Source organism: Petromyzon marinus, chromosome 69 (genome assembly GCF_048934315.1).
Source record: "Petromyzon marinus isolate PM22_M1 ecotype Great Lakes invasive population chromosome 69, UKy_Petmar_22M1.pri1.0, whole genome shotgun sequence".
NCBI lineage: Eukaryota > Metazoa > Chordata > Hyperoartia > Petromyzontiformes > Petromyzontidae > Petromyzon > Petromyzon marinus.
In genome coordinates, this window is record NC_133735.1 from 5,349,871 (window position 1) to 5,371,048 (window position 21,178).

General features: G+C 49.5%; 1 protein-coding gene across 1 annotated transcript; it reads right to left on the bottom strand.

Annotated features, from left to right (window-relative positions):
• Positions 1–4: 4 nt before the first annotated feature.
• On the bottom strand, positions 5–9,339 carry LOC142906741 (uncharacterized). The gene is made up of 2 exons (XM_076055154.1): positions 9,301–9,339; positions 5–1,122 (listed from the first exon to the last, which is right to left on the bottom strand). The coding sequence occupies exons 1-2, from the start codon at positions 9,323–9,325 to the stop codon at positions 320–322; spliced, it is 828 nt and encodes a 275-aa protein (XP_075911269.1). The 5' UTR covers positions 9,326–9,339; the 3' UTR covers positions 5–319.
• Between the last annotated feature and the right edge of the window lie 11,839 nt (positions 9,340–21,178).

Genomic DNA, 21,178 nt, shown 5'->3' on the forward strand with positions numbered 1-21,178 from the left:
CTATGGGTCTCTGCTGTGTGATGAGTCTATGGGTCTCTGCTGTGTGATGAGTCTATGGGTCTCTGCTGTGTGGTGAGTCTATGGGTCTCTGTGTGTGATGACTCACGTGTGTACGTGTGCTGAACCTCGTTCACACCACCCTACGTAGCCTTGGCGTGGTCCGGCACTGATCCCTGCTGTTGTCTTGCCGCCTTCCCTCTCCCCCCATACCCACACCACCACGACCACCACACCACCACACCACCACGACCACCACGACCACCACCACTCAAACTTGGCGAAGATTTCGGTGCGTCACCGCGCGGCCGCAACTCCTCTCTCAACCGAGCCCCAAATGTTTCCCGTTTCCGTTGTCCAGCGACTCGTCCGCTCGTCCGCCGCCGCTGCCGCCGCTACGGAGCACGGACGGCGATCCCGGAGTCCGCCGCCGGGCGCCGACGTCCCGGGCGGGCTCGCCGAGGGAGGCCGCGGTCGGCCAAGCCAGGGCCGCCGGGCATCGCCGCCGTTGCCGCCCCGCCGGAGGACGGCGTCGTCGCCGGTCGTCGCCGGTCGTTCCCCGGTCGTTCCCCGGTCGTCGCCGGTCGTCCCCGGTCGTCGCCGGTCGTCGCCGGTCGTCGCCGGTCGTTCCCCGGTCGCCGCCGGTCGTCGCCGGTCGTTCCCCGGTCGTCGCCGGTCGTCGCCGGTCGTTCCCCGGTCGTCGCCGGTCGTTCCCCGGTCGTCGCCGGTCGTTCCCCGGTCGTCGCCGGTCGTCGCCGGTCGTTCCCCGGTCGTCGCCGGTCGTCGCCGGTCGTTCCCCGGTCGTCGCCGGTCGTCGCCGGTCGTCGCCGGTCGTCCCCGGTCGTCGCCGGTCGTCGCCGGTCGTTCCCCGGTCGTCGCCGGTCGTTCCCCGGTCGTCGCCGGTCGTCGCCGGTCGTTCCCCGGTCGCCGCCGGTCGACGTGCCGTCCCGCCCCTATCCGGGGAGTCCAACCGGGGCGGCGGGCTGGCGGGGACGAGTGGGGCCTTGCCGCCCGCGGCTGCGAGCGGAGAGGGCGAGACGGGGTGCGAGGCGCCGTGCCGTGCGTGGAGATTCTTCTTCAGCTGGCGCCGACGCGCGTAGCCAGCCGGTGGCTCAGAGGAAAGCGCTGCGAGAGGGTCGTCGTCAAAATAATAATCGGCGGATGCCCCCCCCCTCTCTGTCTCTCTGTCTCTCCCTCCCGACACTGGAAGAATAACACAGCTCCATGTTGACATCGAGAAAGCGCGGATCGTCATGGAGGCCCCTTGCCAGGCTGGGTACCCTCTGTTTGAGCTGTCGCCTTTTAGGCGGGCGATTCGGGTCGGTGAAAAGCAAGGACGAACGGGATTTCAAGCACAGCTTTCATCCGCACAGCAATTGCCACACTCAATGCTGCCAATTCATTATGAAGTAATGCCGTTTACAATTGGCTGTAACATAGGGTTGTGCAATGACACAAGGTAACCTTTACGTGGGTATGCGGGTATACTTGGGCAGTTTTCATATGTATAACGTTTATCGATTGGCTTTTATCTTATTTTCATTTCTAGTTTTATTTTGCTTAAATGTATGAACGATGGATGCACTGGCTGGCGAGCGCGTTCAATTTCTCCTCTACGGTTCTCGTGTTGTGGCCGAAACGTCGTGAGAATTTGATGGTGTTATTTTATTACTTTATTCTGATTCCACGTGGGTGGTGGTCTTTATCGGAAATAACTAAAGAAGATGAATCCTTGCAGTCACGAAAAGATTTAAATCGAAACGTTGAATTTCGTTGCGCCGGTGACAATGGCAACAAAGGATCTAATCTATCTATCTAATTTAAAATAATATAAATATTTTAGTGTCGTCACAATTCTATTCAATTCACATTTATTTAAAGTTTCGCATTCCGATGTGACGTCACATTTCTCAAACCCCCCCCCCTCGGCGCGTGACGTCAGTTATGTACGGACACTGTACACTCGTACTGTACACGCAAAGCGGTACTGTACCGAGCACAGTAGGCACGCGGCAGTACAGTGGCGTGGTACTGTACACGCACTGTATACACCAGACGATACTGTACCGAGTACAGTAGGAACACGGACTACAGCGGCGCTACACTGCACGCGCACCGCACTGTACGCGCACTGTGCACGTACTGTATGTGCGCTGTACGTGCACTGTACGTGTACTGTGCGCGCACTGTATGTGTGAATCACTGACGGGTGTACAGTGAAGTAATACTGTGGTGTACTGTACTGATACTGTAGAGTGCAGTCTTACAGACAGCAGTGGACTGTAACACACAACAGTCTAACACAGTTTAACACAACACACAGTCTAACACAGTTTAACACAACACACACAGCAGTCTAACACAGTTTAACACAACACACAACAGTCTAACACAGTTTAACGCACACAACAGTCTAACACAGTTTAACACAACACAACAGTCTAACACAGTTTAACACAACACACACACACAACACACACAACAGTCTAACACAGTTTAACACAACACACACAGTCTAACACAGTTTAACACAACACACACACAACACACACAAAACACAACAGTCTAACACAGTTTAACACAACACACACAACACACAGTCTAACACAACACACGCAGTCTAACACAGTTTAACACACAACACACACAACACACAGTCTAACACAACACACACACAGTCTAACCCAGTTTAACACAACACACACACAACACACACAACAGTCTAACACAGTTTAACACACAACACACACACAACAGTCTAACACAGTTTAACACACACACAACAGTCTAACACAGTTTAACACAACACACAGACAACACACACACAACAGTCAAACACAGTTTAACACACAACACACACACCACACACACACAACAGTATAACCCAGTTTAACACACACAACACACACACAACAGACTAACACAGTTTAACACACACAACACAGTCTAACACACAACACACACAACAGTCTAACACAATTTAACACACAACACACAGTCTAACACACAACACACACACAACACACACACACGGTCTAATACAGTTTAACACATAACACACACACAACAGTCTAACACAGTTTAACACACAACACACACAACAGTCTAACACAGTTTAACACACAAAACAGACTAACACAGTTTAACACACAACACACACAGTCTAACACAGTTTAACACACAATACACACACCACACACACAACAGTCTAACACAGTTTAACACAACACACACACAACACACAGTCTAACACACAACACACAGTCTAACCCAGTTTAACACACACACAACAGTCTAACACAGTTTAACACAACACACACAACACACACACACAACACACACACAACAGTCTAACACAGTTTAACACACAACACACACAAAACAGTCTAACACAGTTTAACACACAACACACACAACTGTCTAACACAGTTTAACACACAACACACACAACACACACAACACCCACACAACACACACACAACAGTCTAACAGTTTAACACACAACACACACAAAACAGTCTAACACAGTTTAACACACACACAACACACAGACACAGTCTAACCCAGTTTAACACACAACACACACAACACACACACAACAGTCTAACCCAGTTTAACACACAACACACACAACACACACACACACAACACACACACAACAGTCTAACCCAGTTTAACACACAACACACAGTCTAACACAGTTTAACACACAACACACACAACACACACAACGGTCTAACACAGTTTAACACACACAACACACACAAAACAGTCTAACATAGTTTAACACACAACACACACAACAGTCTAACCCAGTTTAACACACACACAGTCTAACACAGTTTAACACACAACACACACAACAGTCTAACACAGTTTAACACACACACAGTCTAACACAGTTTAACACACCACACACACACAACAGACTAACCCAGTTCAACACACAACACACACACCAGTCTAACACAGTTTAACACACAACACACACAGCTAACACACAACACACACAACAGTCTAACACCGTTTAACACACACAAAACACACACTCTAACACAGTATAACACACAACACACACACAGTCTAACCCAGTTTAACACACAACAGTCTAACACAGTTTAACACACAACACACACACAACAGTCTAACACAGTTTAACACACAACACACACACAACAGACTAACCCAGTTTAACACACACACAACAGACTAACCCAGTTTAACACACAACACACACAACAGTCTAACACAGTTTAAGAGACAACACACACAACAGTCTAACACAGTTTAACACACAACACACACAACAGACTAACCCAGTTTAACACACACAACAGTCTAACACAGTTTAACACACAACACACACAACAGTCTAACACAGTTTAACACACAACAAACACACACAGCTAACACACAACACACACAACAGTCTAACACAGTACAACACACACAACAGTCTAACACAGTTTAACACACAACAGTCTAACCCAGGTTAACACACAACAGATACAACAGTCTAACAGAGTTTAACACACAACACACAACAGTCTAACCCAGTTGAACACACACACAGCACACACAACAGTCTAACACAGTACAACACACACAACAGTCTAACACAGTTTAACACACACACAACAGACTAACCAAGTTTAACACACACAACAACAGTCTAACACAGTTGAACACACAACAGTCTAACACAGTTTAACACACAACACACGCAAACAGACTAACACAGTTGAACACACAACACACACAACAGTCTAACACAGTTTAACACACAACACACACACACACAACAGACTAACCCAGTTTAACACAACACACACAACAGACTAACCCAGTTTAACACACAACACACACACAACAGTCTAACCCAGTTTAATACACAACAGTCTAACACAAGTTTAACACAACACACACACAACAGTCTAACACAGTTTAACACACAACACACACACAACAGTCTAACCCAGTTTAACACACAACACACACAACAGTCTAACACAGTTTAACACACAACACACACAACAGTCTAACCCAGTTTAACACACAACACTCACACAACAGACTAACCCAGTTTAACACAGAACACGCACACAACAGTCTAACCCAGTTTAACAAACAACACACACAACAGTCTAACACAGTTTAACACACAACAGTCTAACATAAGTTTAACACAACACACACAACAGTCTAACACAGTTTAACACACAACACACACAACAGTCTAACCCAGTTTAACACACAACACACACACAACAGTCTAACACAGTTTAACACACAACAGTCTACACAACACACAACAGTCTCACACAGTTTAACACACACACAAGTCTAACACAAGTTTAACACAATACACACAACAGTCTAACACAGTTTAACACACAACACACACAACAGTCTAACCCAGTTTAACACACAACACTCACACAACAGACTAACCCAGTTTAACACACAACACACACACACAACAGTCTACACAACACACACACAACAGTCTCACACAGTTTAACACACACCAGTCTAACACAAGTTTAACACAACACACAACAGTCTAACCCAGTTTAACAAACAACACACACAACAGTCTAACACAGTTTAACACACAACAGTCTAACACAAGTTTAACACAACACACACACAACAGTCTAACACAGTTTAACACACAACAGTCTAACACAAGTTTAACACAACACACACACAACAGTCTAACACAGTTTAACACACAACACACACACAACAGTCTAACCCAGTTTAACACAGAACACACACACAACAGTCTAACACAGTTTAACACACAACACACACACAACAGTCTACACAACACACACACAACAGCCTCACACAGTTTAACACACACACCAGTCTAACACAAGTTTAACACACCACACACAACAGTCTAACACAGTTTAGCACACAACACACACACACAACAGTCTAACACAGTTTAACACACAACACACACAACAGTCTAACCCAGTTTAACACACAACACTCACACAACAGACTAACCTAGTTTAACACACAACACACACACAACAGTCTAACGCAGTTTAACACAACACACACACACACACTCTAACACAGTTTAACACACAACACACACAACAGTCTAACACAGTTTAACACACAACACACACACACACAACAGTCTCACACAGTTTAACACACAACACTCACATAACAGACTAACCCAGTTTAACACGCAACACACACACAACAGTCTACACAACACACACACAACAGTCTCACACAGTTTAACACACACACACCAGTCTAACACAAGTTTAACACAACACACAACAGTCTAACACAGTTTAACACACAATACACACAACAGTCTAACCCAGTTTAATACACAACACTCACACAACAGACTAACCCAGTTTAACACACAACACGCACACAACAGTCTAACCCAGTTTAACAAACAACACACACAACAGTCTAACACAGTTTAACACACAACAGTCTAACACAAGTTTAACACAACACACACACAACAGTCTAACACAGTTTAACAAATAACACACACACAACAGTCTAACCCAGTTTAACACACAACACACACAACAGTCTAACACAGTTTAACACACAACACACACACACACAACAGTCTACACAACACACACACAACAGTCTCACACAGTTTAACACACACACCAGTCTAACACAAGTTTAACACACCACACACAACAGTCTAACACAGTTTAACACACAACACACACACAACAGTCTAACACAGTTTAACACACAACACACACAACAGTCTAACACAGTTTAACACACAACACACACACACACAACAGTCTACACAACACACACACAACAGTCTCACACAGTTTAACACACACACCAGTCTAACACAAGTTTAACACACCACACACAACAGTTTAACACAGTTTAACACACAACACACACACAACAGTCTAACACAGTTTAACACACAACACACACAACAGTCTAACCCAGTTTAACAGACAACACTCACACAACAGACTAACCCAGTTTAACACAACACACACGCACTCTAACACAGCTTAACACACAACACACACAACAGTCTAACACAGTTTAACACACAACACACACAACAGTCTACACAACACACACAACAGTCTCACACAGTTTAACACACACCAGTCTAACACAAGTTTAACACAACACACACACAACAGGCTAACACAGTTTAACACACAACACACACAACAGTCTAACCCAGTTTAACACACGACACTCACACAACAGACTAACCCAGTTTAACACACAACACACACACACAACAGTCTAACGCAGTTTAACACAACACACACACAACAGTCTACACAACACACACACACAACAGTCTAACCCAGTTTAACACAACACACACTCTAACACAGTTTAACACAACACACACTCTAACACAGTTTAACACACAACACACACAACAGTCTAACCCAGTTTAACACACAACACTCACACAACAGACTAACCCAGTTTAACACACACCAGTCTAACACAAGTTTAACACAACACACACACAACAGTCTAACACAGTTTAACACACAACACACACAACAGTCTAACCCAGTTTAACACACAACACTCACACAACAGACTAACCCAGTTTAACACACAACAACACACACAACAGTCTAACGCAGTTTAACACAACACACACACTCTAACACAGTTTAACACACAACACACACACACAACAGTCTAACACAGTTTAACACACAACACACACAACAGTCTACACAACACACACACAACAGTCTCACACAGTTTAACACACACACCAGTCTAACACAAGTTTAACACACCACACACAACAGTCTAACACAGTTTAACACACAACACACACACAACAGTCTAACACAGTTTAACACACAACACACACAACAGTCTAACCCAGTTTAACAGACAACACTCACACAACAGACTAACCCAGTTTAACACAACACACACGCACTCTAACACAGCTTAACACACAACACACACAACAGTCTAACACAGTTTAACACACAACACACACAACAGTCTACACAACACACACAACAGTCTCACACAGTTTAACACACACCAGTCTAACACAAGTTTAACACAACACACACACAACAGTCTAACACAGTTTAACACACAACACACACAACAGTCTAACCCAGTTTAACACACAACACTCACACAACAGACTAACCCAGTTTAACACACAACACACACAACAGTCTAAAGCAGTTTAACACAACACACACACAACAGTCTACACAACACACACACACAACAGTCTAACCCAGTTTAACACAACACACACTCTAACACAGTTTAACACAACACACACTCTAACACAGTTTAACACACAACACACACAACAGTCTAACCCAGTTTAACACACAACACTCACACAACAGACTAACCCAGTTTAACACACACCAGTCTAACACAAGTTTAACACAACACACACACAACAGTCTAACACAGTTTAACACACAACACACACAACAGTCTAACCCAGTTTAACACACAACACTCACACAACAGACTAACCCAGTTTAACACACAACAACACACACAACAGTATAACACAGTTTAACACAACACACACACTCTAACACAGTTTAACACACAACACACACACACAACAGTCTAACACAGTTTAACACACAACACACACAACAGTCTACACAACACACACAACAGTCTCACACAGTTTAACACACACCAGTCTAACACAAGTTTAACACAACACACACACAACAGTCTAACACAGTTTAACACACAACACACACAACAGTCTAACCCAGTTGAACACACAACAGACTAACACAGTTTAACACACAACACACACACAACAGTCTAACGCAGTTTAACACAACACACACACACACTCTAACACAGTTTAACACACAACACACACACACAACAACAATACTTACGTGATGTCAACACACAGCCATCGGTCAGCACGTAGACTTGTTGTTGTGGGTAGAAGTGGTGGTGGTGGTAGTACACTACACACACCAACACACTATGACTACACCACACACACCAACACACTATGACTACACCACACACACCAACACACTATGACTACACACACCAACACACTATGACTACACCACACACACCAACACACTATGACTACACCACACACACCAACACACTATGACTACACCACACACACCAACACACTATGACTACACCACACACACCAACACACTATGACTACACACACCAACACACTATGACTACACACACCAACACACTATGACTACACTACACACAACCCAGGCAGCAGTAGACTGTACTCACAACAAAACCCAACGACGAACACCATCCACCACTACCGGGTCTGGAGTGAGGTCACTAAAACGCCCACACACACAAATACACACACACACAGACACACACACAGATATACACACACAGACACACACACACAAATACACACACACACAGACATACACACAGATATACACACACAGATACACACACAGACACACACACAAACAAAGATACACACAGACACACTCACACACAGATACACACACACACAGACATACACAGATACACACAGATACACACACACAGATATACACACACAGATATACACACACAGATATACACACAGATACACACACAGATATACACACACACAGACACACAGATACACACACACAGACGTACACACACAGACACACAGATACACACACACACAGACATACACACACAGATATATACACACACAGACACACACACAGACACACACACAGATATACACACAGACACACACAGATACACACACACAGATATATACACACACACATACACACAGATATACACACACAGATACACACACACAGATACACACACAGATATACACACACAGACACACAGATATACACACACAGACATACACAGAGACACACACACATATATACACACAGACACACTCACACACAGACATACACACACAGATACACACAGACTCACACACAGACACACACAGATACACACGCAGACTCACACACATACACACACAGACACACTCACACACAGACACACACACACAGATACACATACACACACAGATACACACACAGACTCACACACAAACACATACACACAAAGATCCCCCATATAGCCTTAACAGACTGTAGGGGCAAGTGCTGTTAGCGAGCACCTTTGAAGGCCGGAACGGTACACGAGGGGGTGGGTGGCCAGCACCACGCCCGACCGCCTTTGTCTCCCTAGTGGCGATGTTTACTACACACCGCACCAGGTACTCATTTGAGGCTGAGTCGACCTAGGGGAGGCCCAGGACCGGTTCAGATAATCAAACAAACACACACAGACAAAGGTCCCCCATGTAGCCTCTAGCAGGGCTGTAGGGGCAAGTGCTGTGAGTAGCAGCAGCAGTGCCCTATAGACACACAGACAAAGGTCCCCCGTGTAGCCTCTAGCAGGGCTGTAAGGGCAAGTGCTGTTAGTAGAGGCAGCAGTGCCCTATAGACACACAGACAAAGGTCCCCCGTGTAGCCTCTAGCAGGGCTGTAAGGGCAAGTGCTGTTAGTAGAGGCAGCAGTGCCCTATAGACACACAGACAAAGGTCCCCCGTGTAGCCTCTAGCAGTGCTGTAGGGGCAAGTGCTGCTAGTAGCGAGCAGCTTTGAAGGCTACCGGCACTGTGGCACACACAGAGGGGGTGGGTGGCCAGCACCACCACGCCCGGCCGCCTTTGTCTCCCCCCGCAAACCCCCGAACTAAGTTGAGGCTGAGCCGACCTAGAGGGAGGCGGTGCCCAGGCGCTCGCTCAGATCAGCGCCCTCTGTTGGTGGCGTCGGCAGTGCGCTAACCGTGGCGCCACCGCTCCCCAGACTCTCACAACCCACACCACCACCCACACCACCACCCACACCACCACCCTCACCACCCACACCACCACCCACCCCACCAACACCACCACCCACACCACCACCCACATCACCACCCACACCACCACCCACACCACCACGCACACCACCCACACCACCGACACCATCACCCACACCACACACACCACCACCCACACCACCAACACCACCCACACCACCAACACCACCCACACCACCACCCACACCATCACCCATACCACCCACACCACCCACACCACCAACACCACCCACACAACCCCACCCACACCACCCACTCCACCCACACCACCCACACCACCACCCACACCATCACCCACACCACCCACACCACCGACACCATCACCCATACCACCCACACCACCACCCACACCACCACCCACACCACCCGACCCCACCGACACCACCCACACCACCACCCACACCACCCACACCACCCACACCACCACCCACACCACCAACACCACCCACACCACCACCCACACCACCACCCACACCACCCACACCACCACCCACACCACCACCCACACCACCCACACCACCACCAACACCACCACCAACACCACCCACACCACCCACATTTTTTGGTGCCTTACCACCAGTGTTCAACTGTTAAGAGAAATCGGAATCAGCGGCAGCAGGGATCGTCGGGGTCACGGGATCGAACCCCACGACCTCCTGTATACCAGGCGAGGTAGTTAACATCCGGTGTGCATCTCACACGAAAACCACGCAAAGTGACACAGTGAGACACTGTCACTATGGGTCTCTCTGTGTGATGAGTCTATGGATCTCTGCTGTGTGATGAGTCTATGGGTCTCTGCTGTGTGATGAGTCTATGGGTCTCTGCTGTGTGATGAGTCTGTGGGTCTCTGCTGTGTGATGAGTCTATGGGTCTCTGCTATGTGATGAGTCGATGGGTCTCTGCTGTGTGATGAGTCTATGGGTCCCTCTGTGCGATGAGTCTATGGGTCTCTGGTGTGTGATGAGTCTATGGGTCTCTGCTGTATGATGAGTCTATGGGTCTCTGCTGTGTGATGAGTCTATGGGTGTCTGCTGTGTGATGAGTCTGTGGGTCTCTGCTGTGTGATGAGTCTATGGGTCTCTCTGTGTGATGAGTCTATGGGTCTTTGCTGTGTGATGAGTCTGTGGGTCTCTGCTGTGTGATGAGTCTATGGCTCTCTGCTGTGTGATGAGTCTATGGGTCTCTGCTGTGTGATGAGTCTATGGGTCTCTGCTGTGTGATGAGTCTGTGGGTCTCTGCTGTGTGATGAGTCTATGGGTCTCTGCTGTGTGATGAGTCTATGGGTCTCTGCTGTATGATGAGTCTATGGGTCTCTGCTGTGTGATGAGTCTATGGGTCCCTCTGTGCGATGAGTCTATGGGTCTCTGGTGTGTGATGAGTCTATGGGTCTCTGCTGTGTGATGAGTCTATGGGTCTCTCTGTGTGATGAGTCTATGGGTCTCTGCTGTGTGATGAGTCTGTGGGTCTCTGCTGTGTGATGAGTCTATGGGTCTCTGCTGTGTGATGAGTCTATGGGTCTCTGCTGTATGATGAGTCTATGGGTCTCTGCTGTGTGATGAGTCTATGGGTCTCTGCTGTGTGATGAGTCTATGGCTCTCTGCTGTGTGATGAGTCTATGGGTCTCTGCTGTGTGATGAGTCTACGGGTCTTTCTGTGTGATGAGTCTATGGGTCTCTGCTGTGTGATGAGTCTATGGGTCTCTCTGTGTGATGAGTCTGTGGGTCTCTGCTGTGTGATGAGTCTATGGGTCTCTGCTGTGTGATGAGTCTATGGCTCTCTGCTGTGTGATGAGTCTATGGATCTCTGCTGTGTGATGAGTCTATGGGTCTCTGCTGTGTGATGAGTCTGTGGGTCTCTGCTGTGTGATGAGTCTATGGGTCTCTGCTGTGTGATGAGTCTATGGGTCTCTGCTGTATGATGAGTCTATGGGTCTCTGCTGTGTGATGAGTCTATGGGTGTCTGCTGTGTGATGAGTCTGTGGGTCTCTGCTGTATGATGAGTCTATGGGTCTCTCTGTGCGATGAGTCTATGGGTCTCTGGTGTGTGATGAGTCTATGGGTCTCTGCTGTGTGATGAGTCTATGGGTCTCTCTGTGTGATGAGTCTATGGGTCTCTGCTGTGTGATGAGTCTGTGGGTCTCTGCTGTGTGATGAGTCTATGGGTCTCTGCTGTGTGATGAGTCTATGGGTCTCTGCTGTGTGATGAGTCTATGGGTCTCTGCTGTATGATGAGTCTATGGGTCTCTGCTGTGTGATGAGTCTATGGGTCTCTGCTGTGTGATGAGTCTATGGGTCTCTGCTGTGTGATGAGTCTATGGGTCTCTGCTGTGTGATGAGTCTATGGGTCTCTGCTGTGTGATGAGTCTGTGGGTCTCTGCTGTATGAGGAGTCTATGGGTCTCTCTGTGCGATGAGTCTATGGGTCTCTGGTGTGTGATGAGTCTATGGGTCTCTGCTGTGTGATGAGTCTATGGGTCTCTCTGTGTGATGAGTCTAAGGGTCTCTGCTGTGTGATGAGTCTACGGCTCTCTGCTGTGTGATGAGTCTATGGGTCTTTGCTGTGTGATGAGTCTATGGGTCTTTGCTGTGTGATGAGTCTGTGGGTCTCTGCTGTGTGATGAGTCTATGGGTCTCTGCTGTATGATGAGTCTATGGGTCTCTCTGTGCAATGAGTCTATGGGTCTCTGCTGTGTGATGAGTCTATGGGTCTCTGCTGTGTGATGAGTCTGTGGGTCTCTGCTGTGTGATGAGTCTATGGGTCTCTGCTGTGTGATGAGTCTATGGGTCTCTCTGTGTGATGAGTCTGTGGGTCTCTGCTGTGTGATGAGTCTATGACTCTCTGCTGTGTGATGAGTTTATGGGTCTCTCTGTGTGATGAGTCTATTGGTCTCTGCTGTGTGATGAGTCTATGGGTCTCTGCTGTGTGATGAGTCTATGGGTCTCTGCTGTGTGATGAGTCTATGGCTCTCTGCTGTGTGATGAGTCTATGGGTCTCTCTGTGTGATGAGTCTGTGGGTCTCTCCTGTGGCGATGAGTCTGTGGGTCTTGTTGTATATGGCCCCCTTTTTCCATCTTTGAATATTAACAAGAAATTTGCTGATACATATATATTATTTTTTTAGACAAATAATCAATGAAAACACACAAAGCAGCACAGCAAGCTGCAACGCACGTAAGTCAAAGAGCCTGAGCCAAAAAAAACCACAAAAGCAAGAGCGAGGAGAGAGAGGGGAAAACATTGAATGCCAGCGTCTGAACCTGGCCTTGGCACGCTAGAGATAAGAGCGGACACAAACTCATTACTGCAACCGCCCGCGTTCGTGGGAGGGCTGGAATTCCGCGGATGACACTTACCCACCGCAGCTACACGGAATGACGGAAATTCATGAGGGCTGGAGAAAGGCCTTGGGACGGCGGTGTCAGCGGAGCAGCGGCAGCAGCGGCGCGAGTAACGAGATTGGGGGGCAGTGAGTGGTGGGGGGGGGGGCAGAGACTGAGAGAGACAGCGAGAGTTTGCGTTAGCCACAGACACCGTCAAGTCAAAAAGCTCAACCCTTTATCCTGCATTGCTTTTAAAGTAACGTTAACGTTCGAAATTCAACAGCAGGAGTAGGCTCAAATTATCGGTCCTCGCGCCCGCTCCAATTGGAGACCAGGCTGCGAGCTACATCAATGAGCCATTGCCCATTTATGAATTCAATGCTGAATGTTTAGTAGTTTTTGGCAGTTTCTGCACAAGCTGACCGAAGCGTTTGACAGTCAGAATTTTTCCTAAGTCAGCACGAATTCTCCAACCTCAGGACATAAGCAAATAATAATAATAATAATGCAGTGTTCATTCAAAGGTTATAGAGGGCAAAACCACGTAAGCCAGAGCAGCCCTGCGGGTGCCCGTGTGAAGGCGACCTCGGCACGCCAAGGATAAGAGCTACAGACGGAGAGAAAGAGAGACGCTTTTGTCTCCCCGCAGCGTGAGAGAGCGGAGGAATAAATCACAGGCTACCTGTGGTTCAAGGGAGAGCTCGATCTAATTAAGCAACGCACACACCGGGCAGAGAGGAGTGGCCGTGGGGAGAGATGCCTTGAATGCAGCGTGTCTCAGCAGGACCCGTGACATTAATGTTAAAGCTGAATAATACTTGAGCGATGTTAAACCGGGGGGCCAGGGAAAAAGAGAGTCTCCCGGGGAAAAAGAGAGTCTCCCGGCCAGCCTATGCCTTCCTGCAGCACACGATAAGAACACGCATACGCTCAAGGGAGCACCTTCCCTTGAAATTAAATCGAACACCACGATGGAAAACTAACACAACAGACCATACAGAAGCATCACTGTAAGACTATGATGGGGAAAAAAAACTGATGGAACAAAATGTTAACTTAAAAAAAAACCTCAACCATTTCTTCGTGCGTCGATGGAGGTCGCACCGGAGGGAACATCGCCCTTCCCTCCAGGTTGTGCAACACATACGGAGACGCCTGTGAGACGATTTGTAACACCTGCTGCTATGGTTTGTGGAAAGAGGAGGGCAACAAAGCTGTGCCGTAAATGACGCACACAAGTACACACACACATACGGACACACACTCCACACCACGACACACAGCTAAGTCAAAAGAAGCTCCGCCTTGTGGGGAGGAGTCGAGAGGAAGGGATTTTGGCATAAAAGAGGACACTGCAGCATTGAAACCTCAGCTTGTCAGCTCAAGGAGCTCATCAGCAAGTGGGCAAGGCCCGCTTGCCAGCTCAAGGAGCTCATCAGCAAGGAGCTCGCCAGCCAGCGGGCAAGACCCGCTTGCCAGCTCAACTCAGCTCATCGAGGGAGCTCATCGGCTTGCCGGCTCAACTCAGCTCATCGAGGGAGCTCATCGGCTTGCCAGCTCAACTCAGCTCATCGAGGGAGCTCATCGGCTTGCCAGTTCAACTCAGCTCATCGAGGGAGCTCATCGGCTTGCCAGCTGAACTCAGCTCATCGAGGGAGCTCATCGGCTTGCCAGCTCAACTCAGCTCATCGAGGGAGCTCATCGGCTTGCCAGCTCAACTCAGCTCATCGAGGGAGCTCATCGGCTTGCCAGCTCAACTCAGCTCATCGAGGGAGCTCATCGGCTTGCCAGCTGAACTCAGCTCATCGAGGGAGCTCATCGGCTTGCCAGTTCAACTCAGCTCATCGAGGGAGCTCATCGGCTTGCCAGCTCAACTCAGCTCATCGAGGGAGCTCATCGGCTTGCCAGTTCAACTCAGCTCATCAAGGGAGCTCATCGGCTTGCCAGCTGAACTCAGCTCATCGAGGGAGCTCATCGGCTTGCCAGCTGAACTCAGCTCATCGAGGGAGCTCATCGGCTTGCCAGCTGAACTCAGCTCATCGAGGGAGCTCATCGGCTTGCCAGCTCAACTCAGCTCATCGAGGGAGCTCATCGGCTTGCCAGTTCAACTCAGCTCATCGAAGGAGCTCATCGGCTTGCCAGCTCAACTCAGCTCATCGAGGGAGCTCATCGGCTTGCCGGCTCAACTCAGCTCATCGAGGGAGCTCATCGGCTTGCCGGCTCAACTCAGCTCATCGAGGGAGCTCATCGGCTTGCCGGCTCAACTCAGCTCATCGAGGGAGCTCATCGGCTTGCCGGCTCAACTCAGCTCATCGAGGGAGCTCATCGGCTTGCCGGCTCAACTCAGCTCATCGAGGGAGCTCGTCGGCTTGCCAGCTGAACTCAGCTCATCGAGGGAGCTCATCGGCTTGCCGGCTCAACTCAGCTCATCGAGGGAGCTCATCGGCTTGCCAGCTGAACTCAGCTCATCGAGGGAGCTCATCGGCTTGCCAGCTCAACTCAGCTCATCGAGGGAGCTCATCGGCTTGCCGGCTCAACTCAGCTCATCGAGGGAGCTCATCGGCTTGCCGGCTCAACTCAGCTCATCGAGGGAGCTCATCGGCTTGCCGGCTCAACTCAGCTCATCGAGGGAGCTCATCGGCTTGCCAGCTGAACTCAGCTCATCGAGGGAGCTCATCGGCTTGCCAGCTCAACTCATCCCCGCAGGAGATCGGCCGCCGCCGACGCGGAGGGAGAGCTCCCCGCCGGCCGCCGGAACGGCGAGACTCGCCGCTTGGCGGCGGGGCTACGCGGTGCGCGTCGGCACCACCGAAAGCAGCGTCGCGAACGAGCGCGTCTCGCCAGCGCCCGATGGCGCGACCGGTGGCCAGCGCCCAGCGACACGGGCGCGCCAGCCACCGGCAGACGGGCGCCACCTACTACCGATCGTGCAGCCGTGCCCGCCGAGAGCGGAGCGTGGGCCGGCGGCCAAAGCCGACGGCACCAGCGCCGACTGGGCCATCGCAACTACAAGAGCGTGTCGGCTCGCCAACCCACGTCAGCCCAACGGAATCAACCACGGCGGCAGAAGGATCGACTGGCACGTGTGACGCGCACTGCCACCCCTCGCCCCCCCCCCCCCCCCCCCCACCAAACGACAAACCAGGCGTCGGCTTGACGCGAAGAGCCAACTCCGAACGCGGACCGTTCAACGCAATTCGTATCCCTCGCCGTACACGAGTCAGGAACCCGAAAGCCAATCCCGAAACGTGAACCACCTGTGGCCGTGGAAGCATCGCTACAGACCGGGCGATAACAGTCCGTCGTTGATAAGCACGTTCGTAATTTTCCTCCTCAATATTTTGTCTCGGGCTGTGCTTCTAATCGCACAAATTACCAACCGATCCGCCAATACGAATTAATCCTTGACATCCTTCGCCACGGAGCTACGCCCAAGTGGGGGAATAGCGTATCCAACCGGCTTCCTTATCAGGCGAACTGGTCCATAATTAATTAAACGTTGGCCCAAGATAAGGATGTCAGGGGAGAGAGCGCTCCCCACCGCACACCCTCACTCTAAGCCATTTCGGTAATCACACGATCTGTCCGATGAATCTGTTGATATATTTGTGCCTTTGGGAATTAAGAACTGTTTTTGATCGCCTTTTCGCATGAACACCGTCATATGATCTTTAAGTACCTTTTGTTACTGACCGCCGCACGTACTCACGTACTCGACAGGATACTCTACCGCTCCGTGACCCTATGTGCTAACAACGTGATAAGGGTTGCATGTGATCAATGATGAGTGTGGTACTGCGTGAACAATTGAAGCATAATCATTGATTATAAAGTTAAGGTTTTTATTTAGATTGGCATTTGCATGTTTTAACGACTCTCTCTCTCTCTCTACCTCTCACCAACCGAGCTCGCATTACACGGCGGAATTAACCACAGGTGCTGTTGTCAAAGTGAAAGAACCCAGTCATCGATGGGACTGTGTTGATACTGTGTTGTAATTCCAAGCCGCGAGTTGTATCCTTTAGAGTCGAGGTTTAATTAGAAATAAATTGATTAATGCAGAAGTGGTCGTGTGATTCTTTCCTGAAGTCCATGCATAAGAGCTGGTTCTGCGTTGAGATATGAACTTGGTGACCTAAAATATGAACACACTAATCCACTCAATAAACGTTAAAAGCGAGAATAATTGTATTATACTGATCGATAATACGAAGTTAAACAGCGAAGCCGAGTTGACTCTGGCATACCGCATCACACTAGCATAACTGCAACGATTAATTGTATTACCCCGATTGATAACCGACCCTCGTCAACGAGGCGGGGTCTGATTATCATAAAGGTTGTCATTAGCATAACCACACCCACTCGCATAAATTAATACAATTATCTCTCGAATTAGCATCATTTATATGCATAATCACACAAATTAACATAATTTCGGATAAATTATACACACTTCTAATTTCATTAATTTTTTTATAATTTTCATCAAATTTTCATAACCCACATATACAACAGGTCTCTGCTGTGTGATGAGTCTATGGGTCTCTGCTGTGTGATGAGTCTATGCGTCTATGCTGTGTGATGAGTCTATGGGTCTCTGCTGTGTGATGAGTCTATGGGTCTCTGCTGTGTGGTGAGTCTATGGCTCTCTGCTGTGTGATGAGTCTATGGCTCTCTGCTGTGTGATGAGTCTATGGGTCTCTGTTGTGTGATGAGTCTGTCGGTATCTGCTGTGTGATGAGTCTATGGGTCTCTTTGCTGTGTGATGAGTCTATGGGTCTCTGCTGTGTGATGAGTCTATGGGTCTCTTTGCTGTGTGATGAGTCTATGGGTCTCTGCTGTGTGATGAGTCTATGGGTCTCTGCTATGTGATGAGTCTATGGATCTCTGCGGTGTGATGAGTCTATGGGTCTCTGCTGTGTGATGAGTCTATGGGTCTCTGCTGTGTGATGAGTCTATGGGTCTCTGCTGTGTGATGAGTCTATGGGTCTCTGCTGTGTGATGAGTCTATGGGTCTCTGCTGTGTGATGAGTCTATGGGTCTCTGCTGTGTGATGAGTCTATGGATCTCTGCTGTGTGATGAGTCTGTGGGTCTCTGCTGTGTGATGAGTCTGTGGGTCTCTGCTGTGTGATGAGTCTATGTCTCTTTGCTGTGTGATGAGTCTATGTACGTGTGTATGTTGAACTTCTTTCGCACCGTACGTGACCAGCTGCCCTTCCCAATCGGTGGCTCGCGTGACGACCAGCTGGTGGGTCAGCTGGTGGTACAGCTGGTGAATTAGCTGGTGGTACAGGTGATGGGTCAGCTGGTGGTACAGGTGATGGGTCAGCTGGTGGTACAGCTGGTGGTACAGGTGGTGCTACAGATGGTGGTACAGGTGGTGGTACAGGTGACGAGTCAGCTGGTGGTACAGGTGGTGGTACAGGTGGTGGTACAGCTGGTGGTACAGGTGGTGGTACAAGTGATGGTACAGCTGGTGGTACAGCTGGTGGTACAGGTGATGGGACAGGTGACGAGTCAGCTGGTGGTACAGGTGACGCGTCAGCTGGTGGTACAGGTGACGAGTCAGCTGGTGGTACAGGTGGTGGTACAGGTGGTGGTACAGGTGACGGGTCAGCTGGTGGGACAGGTGACGAGTCAGCTGGTGGTACAGCTGACGAGTCAGCTGGTGAGACAGGTGACGAGTCAGCTGGTGGGACAGGTGACGAGTCAGCTGGTGTTACAGGTGGTGGTACAGCTGGTGGTACAGGTGACGGGTCAGCTGGTGGTACAAGTGACGAGTCAGCTGGTGATACAGGTGGTGGTACAGCTGGTGGTACAGGTGACGAGTCAGCTGTGGTACAGGTGATGGTACAGCTGGTAGGACAGCTGGTGGTACAGGTGGTGGTAGAGCTGGTAGGACAGCTGGTGGTACAGGTGGTGGTACAGGTGACAAGTCAGCTGGTGGTACAGGTGACGCGTCAGCTGGTGGTACAGGTGACGAGTCAGCTGGTCGTACAGGTGACGGGTCAGCTGGTGGTACAGGTGACGAGTCAGCTGGTGGTACAGGTGGTGGTAGAGCTGGTGGGACAGCTGGTGGTACAGGTGGTGGTACAGGTGACAAGTCAGCTGGTGGTACAGGTGACGCGTCAGCTGGTGGTATCAGGTGACGAGTCAGCTGGTGTTACAGGTGGTGGTACAGCTGGTGGTACAGGTGACGGGTCAGCTGGTGGTACAAGTGACGAGTCAGCTGGTGATACAGGTGGTGGTACAGCTGGTGGTACAGGTGACGAGTCAGCTGTGGTACAGGTGATGGTACAGCTGGTAGGACAGCTGGTGGTACAGGTGGTGGTAGAGCTGGTGGGACAGCTGGTGGTACAGGTGGTGGTACAGGTGACAAGTCAGCTGGTGGTACAGGTGACGCGTCAGCTGGTGGTACAGGTGATGAGTCAGCTGGTCGTACAGGTGACGGGTCAGCTGGTGGTACAGGTGACGAGTCAGCTGGTGGTACAGGTGGTGGTAGAGCTGGTGGGACAGCTGGTGGTACAGGTGGTGGTACAGGTGACAAGTCAGCTGGTGGTACAGGTGACGCGTCAGCTGGTGGTACAGGTGACGAGTCAGCTGGTGTTACAGGTGGTGGTACAGCTGGTGGTACAGGTGACGGGTCAGCTGGTGGTACAAGTGACGAGTCAGCTGGTGATACAGGTGGTGGTACAGCTGGTGGTACAGGTGACGAGTCAGCTGTGGTACAGGTGATGGTACAGCTGGTAGGACAGCTGGTGGTACAGGTGGTGGTAGAGCTGGTGGGACAGCTGGTGGTACAGGTGGTGGTACAGGTGACAAGTCAGCTGGTGGTACAGGTGACGCGTCAGCTGGTGGTACAGGTGACGAGTCAGCTGGTCGTACAGGTGACGGGTCAGCTGGTGGTACAGGTGACGAGTCAGCTGGTGGTAC

Bases quoted from the DNA above. Each gene is read 5' to 3' on its own strand.
- LOC142906741 (XM_076055154.1), bottom strand. From the start codon at position 9,325: ATGGTGTTCGTCGTTGGGTTTTGTT. The intron at 1,123-9,300 runs GTGAGTACAGTC...ACCCTCTCGCAG, and splicing joins GTTCGTCGTTGGGTTTTGTT to CGCTTTCCTCTGAGCCACCG.